The following is a 15,805-nucleotide window of genomic DNA, read 5'->3' as shown; positions in this document are numbered from 1 at the left end:
GCAATAGGGACTGATGGAATATCAACATGTGTGCTAAAAGAGTGTTCAGATGAACTGCCCATTCCTTTGACCAGGATATTTAATGTGAGTCTGAGAACAGGGAAGATTCCACAGGAATGGAAGGAATGTGTGGTAATTCCATTGCACAAGGGTGGTGCAAAGACCAATGTATCCAACTACCAACCAATTAGTATCTCAGGAGTGGTGGTGAAGATTTTGGAAAAATTGGTTAGTGCCCGCATTTAGAAATGGGTTGACAGTGAATCTCTACTTTGCAATGAACAACATGGGTTTAGTAAGGGAAGGTTATGTTTTAGCAACTTGCTCACATTCTATAACAATGTTGCCATTGAACTAGACAAGGGGAATGGATATACCATGCTACTTTTGGATTTTGCTAAGGCTTTTGACAGAATACAGCATGGCAGACTGCTGCATAAACTGGAGAAAATGGGTTTGGGTTATACAATATTAGCATAGACAAGAGGATGGCTGACTGACAGATATCAAAAGTGATATATGGGGGATCTGAGTCTACAAGGTTTGGGAATCCGAAGCATTGTTGTCTTGGCTTGCACATCCCATGAGATACTTCACAAGTGCAGCAGTAGGTAGGCGGTCTCCTAGGGGCGATTCCTGGACACCTTCCGGTGACTAACTGACCTGCTACGCTATTCCTCCCTTCCAGGGTTAGCAGCCCTGGTAGGGTTAAGTTTCCTCGCTTGCAATAACTCAGATGAAGGCTCCGACTCTTATAGGCCAGAGCCAGGAAACTCGTCGAGTGCGATTCCAGATGTCTGTTTCTTGTTTGGAGGTCATCCTGCCACCTGTCCCAGCGGTGTCCTCAGGAAGAAAGTTAAAAGAAAGCTCTGCAAAGACTGTCATCAATCCATTTATTCACCTTCTCATCATGCTTGTTCTGGCAGTCAAGGAGTTCGCAATCTCAGAGACACTTTATATGACAGGTCTGCGATCATGCATTCTCTAATGCACTTGGCCTTGACATGCATTGCACCTCAAAACATCCAGCCGAAGCCAATGCTGCAATAAGAACAGAGCACATCAAAGCACGTTGGAGTGCTGAAGAAGAAAAGATCCTCGCCGGTCATGAGATGAGATCGAGTTGACGGCTCGAGGAATAAAGAAAATCAACGAAGCTTTATTTAAGGCATTCCCATTAAGATCCTTGGATGCCATCAAGTGTCATAGATGGAAAGCCAGTTACAAAGCCTTATTTCAAGAATTGGCAGCCCATCTGCCACAGGTAGGGACAGGTAATATCTCTGTATCTCCTGTCCCTGCCTCTCCATCTTCCAGCCACCATCCTGCTGTTGAAGAAGAGGATTTGATCCTCCTCTTCCAGAATATAACCATGAAATTCTTAAATATCTCATCCAGACTCACCTTCTGGGAATGGATATCACAGATCAGTTGAATGACTACCTCCACGCTTAATTCTCTGAACACTTCATGCCTCGTGAACATCAGCCTACGTCTCATTCTACAATGACTTTGTCAAATAGGATGCAGGACCTCTGCTTCCTATGCAAGCCCTCTATAAAAAGAATAGAGGGAAATGTGCCAAAACCATCCTTGATGGTGCTTCCCCTCCACCTCTAGCAGACTTACATGATGATTTTGTCAAATTCTGGAGTACAGTCTTTCCTGCTCGACCTCCACACTTCCCTGATTATGATGACCAACCTACAATATTGCGGTCCATTCCTGTCCTTCAAATATACCAGCCTATCTCCATCCAGGAAATTAAAGCAGCTCTTCCATCCAATTTCTCTGCCCCCCAGACCTGATGGCTTTCCTGCGTATAGGCTTCGGAAGGTGCCGTTGAAGATTCTTCAAGACTTAATGGACATTCTCCTTTCCAGTAAAGTAACACCACCATACCGTGCTTCAAGAACTATCTTCATTCCGAAGAAAGAAACTTCAAGCTGTGCATCAGACTTTAGACCTATTACCGTCTCCCCTGTGTTACTTAGACTCTATCAAAAAATATTAGTTAAACGACTTCAGCAACATATACAGCATGATCATAGACAGAGAGCTTTTGTCCCTTCGGACAGCTGTGCCGAGAATATATATCTTCTTTCTTCTCTTCTCTCTGATTCCCGACGCCAGCTTAAGCCTCTATATATGGCGTCGCTGGACCTCCAAAAGGCCTTTGATAGCGTCTTCCATCCTGCTCTCCTTCAAGTGCTGGATGTCCAGAACCTTTTCTTTCCTATGTTACGGAGCTATACTTGGGTAGCTCCATCACTATCACTACAGGGTCCCATGCAACTTCTATTCCCGCAGTGTGGGGTGTTCACCAGGTGATCCTCTATCTCCTCTTTTCTTTAACTGCATCATAGATGAGTTTCTTCATTCTCTTCCTAGCCATATAGGCTACTCTCTCTAGGCACTTCTTCCTTTAATGCTATGGCCTTTGCAGACAATCTTATTCTAGTAGCCTCTACTAAGACAGGCTTGCAGGAACTCCTTGACCGGGCAGTTGACTTCTTCTCTATTCGAGGCCTTTCTATTAATGTAGAGAAGAACTGCTCTTTAGCTCTTATCCCCTCTGGTTGTGACAAGAAGATTAAGGTCGAAACTATAGAGTTTTCCCTGCACGGGAGGCCGTTGCATGCTTTGACCATCCTAGAAGAGTGGAGAGACCTCGGTATCATGTTCACTCCCAAAGGGAAGTTGGTGCTTGGTAGGACATATATCTCAGTACTGTCCCAAATGGACAGGGCTATCCGTTCAGCTGTGAGATCATGGCTCCGACTGCTGCCTGACACTCCTACTGCATATTTCCATGCGAGGGTGAAGGATGGTGGGCTTGGGGTTCCATCAGTTAGATGGCTGATCCCATGCCTGCGGCTGTCAAGAATCGCGCAGTTAGAACTATCTTCTTCCCCCATCTGCAGAGAGGCTTTCTATAGCCCATTAATACAAGAAGACTTTAGGCAGGCTAAAGGCTGGTCCCATTATCAAGGTATTTGAATCGAGTCAGCACCCGCAGAATACAAGAGATGGGCATCTCTGTTGCACTGTTCTGTAGATGGTGCTCCTTTAAAAGAGTCATATCTGGTGCCTCGCCAGCATGATTGGGTAAAGGATGGCACCAGCCTCCTCCCTGGGTTCGAGTATATTGACCTTATCAGGACGAGGTTCAATGCTCTGCCTACTCAAGCTTGCACAGCTCGATGGGATAGTGATGACTCAACTGTAGGGCTGGCCGCCACTACAGTGAGACATTGTCTCATATAGCCCAGTGTTGCTTCTGCACCCATGGGGTCTGCATGAGGAGGCATGATGCCATGGTCTCCATTCTGAACAACTGCTTTAAGAACAAAGGTTGGGAGACTGCAGTGGAACCACATTATAGGACAACCGCAGGTCTGTGTAAGCCAGACTTAGTGATTAAAAGAGATGGTGACATTTAGGTAGTTAATGCGCAGGTGGTGGGAATAGGGTGCCCTATAGCCATAATAATAAAGTAAATTATTATAAAAATAACCAAGATCTAGTGAGTAAGATACGTGAGGAGCATGGAGCAACTCCGAGGTTTACCACTGCCACCTCTTTACATGGCATATGGAGTGCAGATAGTTATAAGGACTTAAAACAGCTTGGGCTTACACAGAAAGATATAAAAGTTCTTTCCTTAAGTACCCTACAGGGCACACTGGTGGCATGGCCACCAGAGAATGACTACAATGATAACTAGAACAGGCATAGGGTAAAACACTTGTAAAGGCTTAGGCTTATATCAAGTCTGGAACAAATGTCTGGACGTGATGTAAGAGTAGTACTGCCCATAACCAGTACAAAGATTAATAAAAAAAAATAAATGAATAAATAAATAAATAAATAAATAACAAGTGGTGTACCACAAGGATCAGTGCTTTGTCCACTGTTATTCAATCTGTACATTAATGATATTGGGAAGGATTTGACAAGCGACATACAGTTATTTGCTGATGATGCAAAGATAGGTAGGGTAATCAGGAATGCTGCTGATATGCAGTCTTTGCAGAATGATTTGAATAGGCTGAAATTGTGGGCATGGGAAAATGGGTGTCAATTCAATGTCAGTAAATGTAAAGTCATTCACTTCGGCATGATTAGATATCCAATGTTGTATTATATTGGTGGGATTATGCTAGAAGAAACTGATGAGGCTAGGGATCTTGGAGTGTTAATAGATATAAAGTTGAAGTTTAGGGGCAATGCTGAAACGAACGTTCACATCTAAGGATAAGGATGTTATTTTGCCTCTTTACACAGCCTTGATAAGACCTCACTTCGATTATTGTGCACAGGTCTGGTCTCCTAGTTTCCGTTGTGATTCTGATATATTGGAGAGAGTACAAAGGAGAGTGTTAAAAATTATATCAGAATTGTGGGTTACTGATTATGAAGACAGATTTAGAATTTATAGACTGCAGACACTAGCAAACAGGAGAAAGAGGGGGTGATATGATTGAGACTTACAAACTTCTGAAAGGTTCATACAGGATTTCAATTGATGGAATTTTTCAATTTATGATGGGTGAGAAAAAGACGAGTAGGGCATCCTTGGAAGTTGAGAATGAAGGCCGCTAAGAAGGGTGTGAGGGCTAGATTTTTCTCTCGGAGGTGGTGTGTGATTGGAATGGATTGCCATTAGATGTTGTGAGCATATGCAGTATGAATGAATTCAAGAATAAGTATGATAACTGGTGTATGTAGTATGTGTCCTCCCTCGATGAGTCTCCCTGGAGGTCTCTCTTAATTAATAATAATAATAATATAAATCAGAATTAAATTACATGGTATATATCTGCATGTGTATATATATATATCTGAGTGTATATCCCCACAATTGTTTGCTCAAAAGTGCTAGGAAAAATATATATCACAGAAAGCAAAAAACTATTTTATAATTACTTTAGGTATATTCTTCATTACTAATATTACTAATTATTTTTCTGGATTTAGAATTAGCAAGGAAATAAAGTATCCCAAAATTATACTGATTTTTAACATAAATAAACTGCTTGTTCCTTCCATAATGTCTTGGTTCTTTACATGTGCAATAAGTTAAAGCTAAGCCTTCCAGGAAAACGGTAGTCATTATAAAATATACAAATACATTAAACTCATACTTACGCTGCTGAAGAAATAAGTTGCTACAAGTTTATCATAAATGTTAAATTCAAACATAGCATCTTTCTGTATGGTCTCCCAGACGTCACATTTGATTCCTCTTGTTGTTATCTGTTTTTGAAATAGTAAAATACTGCAGATCATAACTAATAAAATATTTATGGTTATTATAATTAAATTAAAAAACACACATTAAGTTTGTTTTGTTGGATTTATTTATTAAGTTTTAGAAAATGAAAAACCTAGTAGAACAAAACGGTTAATATAGTTCACTAAACTCATATAGAAACACAACAATGATTACTCAAAATATCATCATCCATTTGGAGATGGGAATGAGGTGACCAAAGTAGAGGACATAGTTGAGCTATTTAATGATCACTTTATTGGAGAGTTCCATTCTGGTGCTATAGGCTTTATTCCTAGAAGGATGATCACAGGTGAATTGCTAGAAGTGAATGACAAGGATGTATTTCGAATACTGATATGTTAAATGTCGATAAGGCAGGGGAAATAGTTGGAATTAAACATGTTTTAAGGGAATGTGCTATGGAACTAACTGAGCCTTCTACCACCGCCATCCTTGCATAAGGGTAGTGGTGGTAGAAGGCAGGTAGAAGTTTGTATTTCTTCTGGAGTTGTTAAGATTTTGGAGATATTGATAAGAACTTGAACTCCTATACAGAATTGGGCAGATGAGAGTAATATTATTTATGTAGGCCAGCATGCTTTCTTTTAGGCTTGCACGGTGATCCGAATGCATTTTTGGAAATTATGGAGACAACTACCGTGTTACTACGATAACAACACATATAAAATGGTAAATTATAACCCAACAAAGAGGATAAAGGACAAAACAGAAAAACTATTAAAGTCCGTCACTTCTTGGCCACCAAACACAGTTAAAAAACTCAAACCCCACTACGCCCACCCCCCCAGAATATATGGGGTTCCGAAAATACACAAACAAAATGTGCCCCTTCGACCAATAGTGGAAGGAATAGACAGTCCCAATTACCACCTAGCCAAGAAATTAGCGGCAACACTCAAGGAGTTGGTAGGTCATTCCCCCTCCTACGTAAAAAACACACAACACTTTATAAACATGATCAAAAACATAACACTCGACAAAGACGACTTATTAGTCAGTTTTGATGTTTCTGCCCTTTTCACTAATGTCCCCATCAATGACACAATTCTCCTACTACAGAACAAATTTCCGGCCGACATTACGGCCCTCTTTGCCCACGTACTAAAGTCCGGTTACTTCGTGTGGCAAAACAAATTCTACCTACAAAAGGAAGGTACGGCCATGGGCTCACCATTATCCCCCCCAATCGCGAACTTCTACATGGAAACCTTTGAGCAAAGGGCTCTTGATTCCGCCACGCTTCGACCGACAATCTGGCTCAGATACGTTGACGACGTGTTCGTGATCTGGCCGCACGGTCGACAAACGCTAAACACATTCCTCAGCCACCTAAACAAACAACACGAACGCATACCATTTACCATCGAAATTGAAAACCAAAATTCGCTCCCGTTTCTAGACACACTAGTTACACGTCTTCCTTCAGGCAATCTATCCTTCACGGTCTACCGAAAACCGACACACACGGGCCAATACATACATGCGAATTCATATCACCACCCAGCACAAAAATATGGAGTCATAAACACCCTTAAAAACAGAGCCACAACTATTTGCTCTAACCAGCAGGCCCTGAAACAAGAACTAAAAATCATTAGTGACACATTCATAAACAATGGCTATAACAAAAATACTGTCAATAAAATACTCTATAAAACCACAACAAAAACGAATCTAGACTACAGTAAAACCATAGCCATCCCATACATTAAAGGGTTATCAGAAAAAATCAACAGAATCCTACAACATTATAACCTTAATGCCACCTTTAAACCACCCACTAAACTTAAAACCATATTCAGCTCCTCTAAGGACCCTCTCCTCCCATTAGCACATCCTGGAGTCTATTGCATCCGCTGCACCTGTAACTTACCGTACATTGGTGAAACAGGACGGACAATCCCCATACGCAAAAAAGAACACATTAGACACATTAAATATAACCATTATGGTGAAGCAGGCCTCTCAGACCACGCACTCAACACCTTACACCAAATCAACTGGAAAAGCACCTGCTCCTTACACCGCACAAAAACATGGTACGAAAGAAAATTTAAAGAATCCTGCGATAACCTGATAAACCACCCAAATATCAACAATAAAGATGGTATGAAAATTCCAAGGATCTGGATGGCACACATTCAGCCAACCTAATTTGAAAGATTCAACACAAGTCAGGACTCTAGCCAATCTGCTATTATTAGAAACCATTCCACTCCAACTGGCTGGAATGATGTTAATATAATGTTAATATATGTATATAGTAGACAACACAAATAATAGGACTTTAGCGTTGATGTAAAATTTTTTTTTTTTTTTTTTTTTTTTTCCACCAGAGGTCAGGCCAACAATTGTGGTAGCGGTTAGTCAGTGTCTTTAACGAACCAGTATGATTGTAGTATAGCTTGTTTCCTGTGTATATTTGTACGCTCCAGAAGATGACCTTGACATAAAGGTCGAAACGTCGAATTGTAAAATTTTAGTAATAGTAGGCCAGCATGGATTTGTTTATGGGTGCTCTTGTTTTAGCAATCTGGTTACCTTTTACAATAGAGTAACAAGAACAGCGGATGAGAGAGTAAGGCATATACTGCCATTTTTTTGGATTTTTCCTTTGACCTTTGACAGAGTGTGGCACTCTGTCAAAGGTATTTGACAGAGTGCCACATGATAAGTTGTTTAAGTTGCATCATATGGGTTTGGATATCAAGTTAGTGGATTGGATTGGTGATTGGCTCATGCATAGATATCAGAGAGTTGTATATAGGGTAGCAGCATCAGGGATTCGGAAGGTTACGAGTGGTTCTACAGGATTCAGTCCTGGGACCATTACTGTTCAAGCTTTATGTCAGTGATATTGTCACAGGACTACAGGGAGATGTTCAGTTGTTTGCATATGATGTGAAGCTTGAGAGGGTTATTAGTTGTAGTGCAGATGTTTTGGCTCTTCAAAAGGATTTCAATAAGCAAGAAGGGTGAGTAAAGGCATGAGGATGTCAGCTTAATGCAACTAAATGCAAGGTTTCAAAATTTCGGATTCACAAAATTTAGGATGCATATTCACCTGATGGAGTTATACTGGAAGAAATAGAGGAAACAAAGGATATTGAGATGATTGTGGATAGAGATTTGAAGTTCAATTTCAATGGTAAGTATGTTTGTTTATGTTGTTTGTTCAGATGGTTGAGGGAGGTTTTTAAAGTTTGGCAGCTATGTGGCCAGATAATAAAAATATATCTAAGCCAAACTGTAGGTTTTAAAGTAAAGGAATCTAGTGTACATTGCTCAAAAGCTTCCATATAAAAGTTAGTAATGGGGAGGGGATTAGTGGTGAGCCCATGGATGTATCTTCATGTGGCAAAAATTATTTTGCCACATGAAGTAACCAGAACACAGTACATGGTCAAAGAGAGCTAGCAGAAATTTGTTCCATAAGAGAAAAATTGTGTCATTGATTGAGATATCGTAGTAGAGGTTCGGTGTAGTGGTTGAGACAGTTGTAGGTGTCCTCCCGCGATGAGTCTTCGGACTCCTTGGAGATGTCATGAATAATAATAATAATAATTTATACAAAGGGCATAAACATCAAACTCACTAATAAATTATCTTTGCCAAGTGTTATGTTTTTAATTTTGTTTAAGAAGCGTGGTGTGCTTTTTATTTAGGAGGGGGAATGACCTAACTCTGAGCATTGACACTAATTTCTTGGCTAGGTAATAATTAGGACTGTCTATACCTTTAATTATCAGCAGAAGCAGAACATTCCTTTATGTACTTTAGGAACACCATATATTCTGGAAAGAACATATATTGATTAAAAGCATGCATAATAGCTTTTTAACAATATCTGATGGCCAAGAAATTCACAGACTTGAGTAATTTAGCAATTTTCTTTTTTAATCCTGTTAACTGGATTATAGTTCACAAGATGATATAGCTACTGTCAGTGACTAATTGATGCATTTGATTAAGGTAAGTTGGTCTGTTTAAGACGACCATAACATTACCTTTGTCAGTCTTTGTTATAATGATATCCTTGTTAGCTTTTAATAACGTGACAGCTGTTAGTACTCTTTTTAGTGAGATTGCTACATATTACTTTGGTATTATTCAAAACGTTCTAAGTTTCTAAATGAAATTTATTAGTATATTAGTTGAAAGAAATTTAAGGCCCCTTTCAATATAGTATATAAAATTCAGTTTGTTAACAGCTCTAGGTGCTAGTGCAAAGTTTATGTCTTCATAAAGTACCAAAAGTTCACAGTTATTTAGGGTGTGACTGGACAGGTTGATCACATGCCAATTAATTGCAGGTGGTTGGTTTCTCCTCATCTACCTTATTTGTGGTTGTCTTCTCCTAGAATTATTCACTGGAGAACATCTTTTCTCCATATCACCTCTTATCCACTAGCACTGTAATTTATACTTTAACCTCTTTCTATAACCATCATTCCTCTTTCTATACACACTCTATACACATATTCCTTTTTCTTTCAGAACACACACACAGACAAAAAAAAAACTAGCTGTCGTGGTGGTGGGCGGTAGATGGTAGTAGATGTTCGGTGTAGTGATGGAGACAGTTGTACAATAGGTGTCCTCCCGTGATGAGTCTTCGGACTCCTTGGAGGTGTCATGAAAAATAATAATAATAATAATAATAATAAACATCATGCCTTAGTCACTTATCTCTGACCTTTGGATCATAGTTCACATGTTTCACAATGAAAACAAGGGGATCAAATTTAGAATGACAAATGAAGTGTGGTCTGGCCAGTGCTTTATATCTGTGCACTCTATAAAATGAAACCCCTTGCACACATTGATATTAAAAGTGCAACACTGTTCATTTGTCTCATATAAAAGTCAGTTTAAATTCTTGTAAAAGGAATTAACATCAACAATGATCCTCCTTATAATTCTTCCCAACTTTGCATCATCAGCAAATAACTGAAGATCCTCAGTCAATCTGCATGAAATATCATTAACAAGTAAGTTAAACAACAGGGCTCTAGAACAAGATCCTAGGCACACTACTTGTTACCTTTCTTTTTTTTTTTTTTTTTTTTGAAACACTGCTCCATCACATACAACTTGCTGGTATCATTCAGACAACCACATCTCCATTCCATCTAACCAACCTCTTATCCATTTACATCTCCTGTTGTCTGCACCACCAATCACCAGGTAAGCTTTTGCAAAGTCTCAGAATATCACCATATATGAATCTCCCACTCCAACAAATTTGTCAACTTATCATAAATCTGGTAGATTTATGATGCTTAGACATTGATTATCACTCATGTTGATGTTCAGTGGAATAAACATGTCTACAGATAATAAATACTAACTAAATTTTTTAGTTAATAAATTATCATTCCAATATTTCAACTTCCTGTTAAGGTATGCTAAAATGTCTTTATGAGTGCAAAGAAATACACTGGACATATGAGCACAGGGACGTGCTCGGTGGGATATGTTGAAAGCAAAACCCCAAGGATCTGTCACCACTAAAAAGGAAAACAATAACTGCCAGTCCCTCCTTGATGTTCTTGTCCTCTGACTACCAATGGATCTTTATTCTTCTCAATCTACAGGAAATCTACGCAAATTGGAAGGTGTATCTATTATCTTTCATATCTCAGCAATGTGATCTCATCAAAATTTTAGCAAATAATGCTAAAATCGTTTGCTCTGATCATACTAGCCTTCTCACAGATATCGATCACATCCAGACACTTTTTTAGCCAATTGCTTTTTCCTTCACAAGATCAACAAAACCTTTTGCTCACCCACCAAACCCAATCTCCTCCCCAAAATTCTGAATACAAAAAATCCATTGCCAGTCCCTATATCTAAGAAACACCTCAGAAAAAATTCCACATCTTCTAAAAAAGTATAACTTACAGACCTCCTTCAAGCCATATCAAAAACTAGCCTATCATTATCTGCTCATCAAAAGTTAGACTGTCCTTGTGGTCTATTGCATACCTTTCTTCTGCAAACTATCCTACTTTGGAAAAATGGGAAGAATAACAAATATCTGCCTAGAAGAACATAGAAATTATATCCATTCCATTACCCTGCAATACAGCTGTTCTAGAGTAGCAGACCACACCATGGATATGGATCATCAGATTCAGTGAAAGAAAACCTTCCTCTTATACAGGAAAAGGTATAAATCCAAGAGACTTTTCCTGGAATCAGCCTCAGCATTACACCATATATATATATATATATATATATATATATATATATATATATATATATATATATATATATATATATATATATATATGCTAAATCTTAACAAATTAAGCTGCCTCACTTAACCTAAAATATGGGAGACCTTCAAAGATTTCCATTACTGCATCCATTGAGGGTGCCAGTTATAACTATAGGATCCCACCATTCATACTCAATTTGTACTTTGCTTTCTTACAAGTGTACCTGCAGTGCTTCTGCTCAGCATATTTCTTTGTGCCAATGAAGATGCCCAGGTGACCTATGTGAAATATTGGTGCAATAATTTATTAACTAAATAAATTTAGGTAGTATTTATTGTCAATAAACATACCTTATCATAAAATGCAAGTAGAATGCTAAAACAAGAGTTATCCCTTACAAACTCATAATGACAACCACAAAGAATCCTATGTCCAGTAACCCAATTCTTTATTCTATTCCTAACCAATCTCTCCAATACCCTAACTACAACTGCAGATACACAGACTAGTTTCTAACTGAAAACCTCTGTTCTAGAACCTTACTTGTGGTGGTACTATTTTGCCTTCTTTCCATACTATAGGAACCTTTCCTACAGCACAATGCTAGAAGTATAAGAAACAAGGCAGATAAAATGGTTGCTCTAATTGCGTCTGTGCACCCAGAGATTGTCGGAATAAGTGAGACATGGTTAGATGAGGATGACATCCTGACAGGAATAGAGATGGAAAGGTATGATGTGTTTCGTGAGGATAGAAGGGGTAAAAAGGGAGGGGGAGTGCTATTGATGATAGAGAAAGAGTTATGTCTATACAAGGCAGAGATGCAAGAGGGAAATGGGGCCAGTGGTTTTGAGGCAGTATGGTGTGAGATAGAGGTGAATAGAATCAAATACTTGGTGGGATGTTGTTATAGACCTGGTAATGTGGATGGTGGTGATAGTGAAATGTATAGTCAAATAAGCCAAGCAAATAAGAAAAGGGTGATCATTATGAGTGATTTTAATTATGGTAATATAGACTGGAATGAAGAGATAGCAACTGGAAGTAAAGAAAATGAGTTTCTCGAGTTTTTGAGGGATAACTACCTCAGACAGTATGTAACAGAGGGTACAAGAGGATTAAGGGTCTTGGATTTGGTCATCTCATCGGAGGATGTAATTATCAATGAGGTATCAAATCATCCACCAATTGGTGAAAGTGACCATGAGGTGATTACTTGGGTGGTTGCCAGCAGTGCAAGGACCCCTGTGAAAAAAGGGTATATGTGGAACTACAAGGGGGGTGATTATGAAAAGCTCAGGAGACAGCTTGCAGGTGTAGCATGGAATGAGGAGTTAGCTGGAAAAGAGATCAATGCAGCTTGGGGGATTTTCAAAAAATATTTAGTGGATGCAATGTCTAAATGTATACCACGGGTGAGAAGGTTAAATAAGTTAGGTGTGAGATGGATGAATAAAGAGATTAAGCATGCAATACAGAGAAAAAGGGCATTGTGGAGGCAGCATAAGAGAAGTGGAAGTAACCAATTTCATGAGTTCTATAAAGACCAGGCAAGGAGAGTGACTTGGTTGGTGAGAGTAGCTAAAGAGAGGTATGAACAGCAGTTAGCTAATGAAGCTAAAAAGAATCCTAGGGAGTTCTTTCGATATGTAGCCAGCAAAAGAAAGAATGATTATGGAAGGATGACATTGATTGGAGGAAATGGTATAAAGACAGCTGTTGCAGAATGTGTGGTGGAGATACTTAATGAGCAGTTCATAAAGATCTTTCAATCTTGTGAATGTGACTTCATGGAGAGATTAAGAGCAGTTGATGATGGGGAGGAGAGACTGACTGTAAGTGAGGAAGAGGTGTTTGGGGAGTTGAGTAAACTAGATGTAAATAAGGCTGTGGGACTTGATAATATATCACCGCGTATTCTGAAGGAATGTGCCGGAGAGTTGACACCTGCCTTGACATATTTTTTTATTACGAGTCTTGCACTTGGTCAAGTCCCTAAAGAGTGGAAGGAGGGCAAGATTGTGCCACTTCATAAAGGAGGTGATCGAACTCAAGCATCAAACTATAGGCCTATCTGTGTGTCAGGTGTTGTGGTTAAGTTGTTGGAGAAGCTTGTGAGAACTAGGATCCAGAGTTGGGTTGACAACAATGGTATAATCTTTGATGGACAGCATGGATTTGCTAAAGGGAGGTCGTGTTTTAGTAATCTACTTACTTATTACAATAAAGTGACTGCTTCCTTGGACAGAGGAGAAGGATACACAGTAATATATTTGGATTTTGCAAAAGCTTTTGATAGAGTACCTCATGATAAGTTGACAGTCAAACTAGAGCAGATGGGGTTGGATATTAGATTAGTGCATTGGATTGGAGACTGGCTATCTGGTAGGTATCAACAAGTTGTGTATGGGGATGCGATATCCAGGAAAAGGAAAGTCACTAGTGGAGTGCCTCAGGGATCTGTTTTAGGGCCATCACTATTTAACTTGTATATTAATGATATTGGCAAAGATTTGGATGGAGATATTCAGTTGTTTGCAGATGATGCAAAGTTGGGACGAACCATAAAGAGTAGTGAAGATGTTGTGGCCTTGCAAGAAGACTTGAATAAATTGAGTGATTGGGCAAGCAAATGGGGATGTGAGTTCAATGTTGCAAAATGTAAGGTTTTAAAATTTGGAAAACAAAGATGGGATGCAGAATTTATGCTTGGTGAGAATATATTGTTGGAAGTAGAGGAAATAAGAGATCTGGGAGTGATAGTGGATAAGGATCTAAAATTTAGGGGACACATCGCCAAAATTGTGAAGACAACACAAAGACTTCTGGGAATGATGAGGAGGACAGTGACATGTAGAAGTAGGGAGATTCTTGTTCCATTGTATAAGGCTTTGATTAGGCCACACATGGACTGTTGTGCCCAGATTTGGTCACCTGGTTTTCAGAAGGATGAAGAGATGTTGGAAAGGGTCCAAAGGCGACTGACTAAGGTAGTTTCTGACCTCTGGAATGTCGAGTATGAGGAAAGATTGAAAAGATGTAATTTGCAGAGTCTAGTGGAGAGAAGGAAGAGGGGAGATATGATAGAGACCTACAAGTTGGTAAGGGGTTGTTATAGGATCAATGGTGGAGAAGTTCTACAGAGAATAGTGGGAGATCAGGGGAGAACCAGAGGTCATGCCTGGAAACTGTATAAAGAGGGTGTGAGTAGGGGAGTGAGAGGCAGGTTTTTTTCGTGCAGAGTTGTGAATGATTGGAATGCCTTGCCTGAGAGTGTGGTGTCTGCAAGGAGTTTGAATGTGTTTAAGACCCGGTATGATGAGATGTGTGTGAGATAAAAGGACCTCCTAGATGAGTCTTTGACTCCATGAGGTCTTGTTTTTTAATAATAATAATAATAATAATAATTACATAACAGTCATGGGCAGAGCTACTCTTTTGCACATTCCTTAAAAATTATGTTGCAATATGTCATCCATTCCCAAAGCCTTATTAACACCTAACCCAATCAATGCTTGATACACTGCTGATCCTTTCACATTTCTCCTAAATAGTTGCTGTATTCTACATTTTGCACAGCATCATTTATATCAGCATGATGCACACTGATATGACTTTCCACCAGTGTCACTCTGCCATAATTATTCTTCCTCTTGCCATATAGCAGAAGAATTCCCTTGAATTATCCTTGGCCTAATTGGGCAAACTCCTCTCATACTTTCTCTTTCTTTCTAGCCTGCATTTTATACTTCTCGAACATCTGATCACCACTGAATGTCTTGTACCTCCTACATAATTTCTTCTTTTCAAACACTAGTTGCTTGATTTCACTATTCATCCAGTTAATGTCTATTCTATTCATTTGCTTGACTCTTGGTTATGGAGTTATTGATAAGGCAGTATCTTACTTGAGTTAGATACTGCCTTATCAATTCCCATGTTCTGTCACATATTTTTTATGCAGTTCATCAACCTAATATCAATATATTGATGCTAGTTGACTATGGAGTTTCTCATAAACACTTACCACACACACACACACACACACACACATATATATATATATATATATATATATATATATATATGGATATAACTATATAACCCTTTCTGACATAAACCTTTTTCTGTTTCACCACTTCTGAAACCAGTACCTCATAACCACTCTTAAAAACTGGCATTGCCTTCCTATCCATCTAGATATAGAATTCTCAAAAATCCTATATCCTTCCAGTTCTATTCCTGATGATACATCATCCTCAGTTAACGAAGTTTCACT

The 15,805-nt window shown here is 39.0% G+C and overlaps 1 protein-coding gene across 1 annotated transcript in view; it reads right to left on the bottom strand.

Annotated features, from left to right (window-relative positions):
• LOC150095256 (uncharacterized) overlaps positions 1-15,805 on the bottom strand; it is a 500,251-nt gene that overhangs the window by 248,863 nt on the left and 235,583 nt on the right. Inside the window, exon 11 of the mRNA XM_090410231.1 lies at positions 5,152-5,259. Within this exon, the coding sequence (XP_090266357.1) occupies positions 5,152-5,259 (108 nt within the window). The remainder of the gene's footprint in view (positions 1-5,151; positions 5,260-15,805) is intronic.

The sequence above is a fragment of the Typopeltis vanoorti genome, chromosome 20, assembly GCF_054136105.1.
Source record: "Typopeltis vanoorti isolate ZY-2024b chromosome 20, IOZ_Tvanoo_1.0, whole genome shotgun sequence".
Classification (NCBI taxonomy): domain Eukaryota; kingdom Metazoa; phylum Arthropoda; class Arachnida; order Uropygi; family Thelyphonidae; genus Typopeltis; species Typopeltis vanoorti.
This window is presented reverse-complemented; position numbering and strand designations above follow the sequence as displayed.